The 3,961-nt window shown below is 34.6% G+C and overlaps 1 protein-coding gene across 1 annotated transcript; it reads left to right on the top strand.

The window, feature by feature from the left end:
• Positions 1 to 1,133: 1,133 nt before the first annotated feature.
• LOC134251849 (E3 ubiquitin-protein ligase TRIM56-like) lies at positions 1,134 to 3,012 on the top strand. The gene is made up of 4 exons (XM_062734270.1): positions 1,134 to 1,491; positions 1,807 to 1,960; positions 2,342 to 2,649; positions 2,978 to 3,012. The coding sequence occupies exons 1-4, from the start codon at positions 1,134 to 1,136 to the stop codon at positions 3,010 to 3,012; spliced, it is 855 nt and encodes a 284-aa protein (XP_062590254.1).
• Positions 3,013 to 3,961: the final 949 nt, after the last annotated feature.

Raw genomic sequence — 3,961 nt, 5'->3', positions numbered from 1 at the left:
CACTCCTCCCGCCTTCTGCACTGTACGCACTGAAAATATCACACGTTTAACTAACCCTAAAGTAACTTTACGCATGAACAAAGAAAAACTAGCAAAAGAACATACTTACAACAGTGAAAACTGACCAACAAAACAAATACGCTCACCGCCTAGTGAGATAGAGAAAACAAAAATATGCCAGTCCAAACAAGCCTTCCTTATTCTAATGGCTACCAGTTAACAGTCCCTATAAACTGTAGAATTCGCCACACCCTGAGAACGTATAGGACAAGTACAACGTGGCATCCAGCTGGTGTTGCTAACGCTCCCTAATTTGACCACTCTGGCCTAACCGGTCACTTTTATACTCACGCCTCACGCTAAAAATAACTTACACACTACATCCGTCTATGGAAACCCACTACCGTCAAAACAAAGTCAACAAAAAAAAAATAAAGAGAAATTAAACAACCATGCATTCACACAGAAACTAAACAATAATTGAATCAACTTTATTACATGTATCTTGTTTGATTAATTTTTGACAATGTTTGCCGTGTACTTGTATCATGAATTTTTTCTTTGCATATTTGCACCTGCATTTTTATGGTTAGATTTGCTAAAAATTATAAAACTTGAATTATTTTAAATATTTGTAAATACACCGTTTTGTATATGTAGGCCATTGTCTTTATTTCCTTTTATGTCCATTAACAGCCTCAATACTCTGTTAGATGATTAGAACTGACTTCTCGAACGAAATGAACAAAATTATGCATTTGAATTTATCAAAAATACTTCAATGTTTTATTATATTTGGTAAATATAACAATAATATCATCTTGTTGATTTCTGTAGTCAGCAAACAAACTTTTGACGATGAAAATTAAGTGACTGCGTTTCTGTGGAGGATGCAATCCATGTGCATTTAATTGGAGTTGGATATCTTGTGTTATTAAAAGAAATACCTAGAATTGCTACTCCCCATAGACCAAGAATTTACTCCAGAAAATAGATACTTGTAAGATATTCTATGATCAAATATTATATGAAAAGAGAAAGAAAACAATATTCTATTTTGTAAAGAAATAATTTAAGAATCTTTCATTTCTTTCAGGAGTTTATGTTTCTTAGAGACAAAGATCTTCTAAATCATGGGTTCAGGGTCAAGCGTCCAGTGTAAGATACGGCATTGTACTGAGTGTTATGGGGACACAGAATTCTACTGTAACACGTGTCAACATGACCTGTGTCTATCATGTAAAGAGGGGCATGTTATTGATCTTGATACCATACACCATGATGTTGTGATTTATCGAGAGAAATATGACATACAAAAACATGAGACCTGTTTGAGACATCCAGACAGAATGTACACTAACTACTGTTATACATGTAAACTTCCTGTCTGTGCCAAGTGTAAAGAACATGAGCAACACAAAATACTGGACATTAGAACAGCGTATAAAACACATCGTGAACAATACAGAGACATCCTGCAAAAAATCAGAGGTGAGGCTCTCTATAAAACCCGTTTTTTTCTGGCAATCATCAAGACTGATACAAAAACTGCTCAAACGAAGATCATCAAATATCACCTAAAAATGTCGAAAAAAGGCAAGGAACTAAAAAACTTCATTGCCACCGTGATGCTTAATGTTCAAGTCCTATTTTACAATTTCATGACTCACAAATTACAACAAAAGAGAAAACTGCTCAGAAACCTCGGCAGCATAGAAAAATATGAACATAAATATGAACAGTCAGTGAACAGAGCGATAAAATTCCTTTTATTTTATAAAATCATCTTTGTTCCAAAAATAAAAGACACTCTTCAACTTACACAACACACCTTACCCTCCCTGAGAGAGGAAATCAAAATAGAAGATGTGATTGAGTTTCTGAGTGAAGTCCAAATCATAGGGAGAAGACAGAGACAAATGAGAGATGAAGATCTACTGGAACTTATGTCTACACCTGTGTTAGTCAAAACTATTCAACTGAAACATTTCGGTTATGTAACACACATTTCTTGTCTTCATTCAAACATGTTCTGGATCAGTCTTAGTCACAACAACAGTACTTATTTATTCTTGAAAAACATAGCAAGGGACTTTCTGCACCATCTGACAAAAATAACTTATTCAACTTCAAATGCTATATATGAAACACACACAGTGAACAATAAAGGGGAATTAATCTATATAGGTCCAAATAATGAAATGTTCAAATTGTCTAAAGATAATAGAACAGGGTCTACACTGATTGAAGGAACAGTTGAATGGAAGCCACGATGTGTCTATTCCTCCCTAATCAATGGTGATCTACTCATTATACAAATTTGGATGTTTTGTCTAAATAGATACAGGATAGATCGATACAATAGCACAGGACAACACATACATACAATACGTGACACCAAGGGTCAGAAACTGCACAGTAATCCTACATGCATTGTAGAGAACTGCAACGGAGATGTTATTGTGTCTGACATAGATTGGTTAGGTGGTGCTGTAGTGGTGACAGATAGGGTAGGACGACATCGTTTCTCTTACACTGGACATCAATCAGGATTACGACTTCAGCCACGTGGAATCTGTACTAACGCGCTGTCACATATCCTTGTGTGTGATCTTGAAACTGTAACAATACAAATAATTGACAAGGATGGTAACTTTCTGTTATCGATACTGACACAAGAGCAAGGAAAAATACCACGCACCCTAAGTTATGACAACAAAACTCATCTCCTCTTAGTGGGTTTTCGGGACAACAACGAACTTTGTGTTTATAGATACATTAAAAGACAGACCTGTTATATAGGTAAATGTGATTCATTGATAACATAATATATGTATGCATCCTTAATTAATTGTCATGCATTGTATTCGGAGAATCTTAAACCTTGTCTGTTGTGTTGTTTGGTAAACCCTAGAGAGGCGTTCTACATATATAATATGTACATTTCTATTGTGTTATTCATTTCATTTCATTGCAGTTACTTGGATTGTTGATATGTCCCTAGGAATCTAATCACTGGAGAATTACGTGAATTTGTGAAATATGCCTATTTTGTATTGTTTTCTGGACTTCGATATTGAATACTATTCGTTATCTCCATATCCTTCTTCCTGCAGAGCTTGTCCATGTCACAACCTACAGTCCCTGAAACGTTCTACTTTTCTATTTTTCCGTTCGCTCACCGTTCGTTCACCGTTCGTTCAGCGTGCGTTCACTGTTCGCTCTCCGTTCACAGTATGGCGTTCACCGTTCACGTGTGCTCGCATTCACCGTTCACAAAACGTTCACCGTTTGCTCTTCATTCCGTTTACTTTGCGTTCACCTTGCATTCACCTTGCGTTCACCGTTCACTTATTGTTCAGTTGTTATTGTCATTCGAAACCCCGAAGTGAAAGGACTTATCTTTTTGATGGTAAGGATTTACACGTTTTTTAATTAAATAACTTAGATATCGTGTTTGAAGAATAAATATTTCATTGCAAAAATTATCTATTATATTTATATTTCTATTATTATAACTCAGCTATTACTTTATTCATGAAATTTCCCTAGAAACATAATACATAAAGTACCTACATGTATGTAGAACGATGCTAAAACATTAGATTTAAAAAAAATTAAAAAGGCAATGTACAACTGCTTTACGCACGGCAATTTGTTGTAATGTTAAATACAAATCATTAATGGATGTATAATATTTAATCAAAGTCTTTTACAAGCCAAGATTACACAAAAAATTATTTTTACAGTAACACGAATTTTAAACTCTACGTAGGTCTGAGAATTATGACCAGTACTGCAATTATATTCTCCCTCACTTTGTTCGTCCGAATATAAATTAATTATACTCTAAAGAAAACAAACAACCATAAATGTAGGAATGCTGCTCGCTAGAACATTTTATTACATATATATACACTGCTCCTCTTTTCATTCAGATATTTCATTCATATGTTTTTAC

This window comes from Saccostrea cucullata, unplaced genomic scaffold (genome assembly GCF_032062105.1).
Source record: "Saccostrea cucullata isolate Sc308-1 unplaced genomic scaffold, CSIRO_AGI_Scuc_v1 ctg2963, whole genome shotgun sequence".
Taxonomy (NCBI): domain Eukaryota; kingdom Metazoa; phylum Mollusca; class Bivalvia; order Ostreida; family Ostreidae; genus Saccostrea; species Saccostrea cuccullata.
The sequence above is the reverse complement of the archived record's forward strand: the minus strand, read 5'-3'. Positions and strand labels throughout refer to the sequence as shown.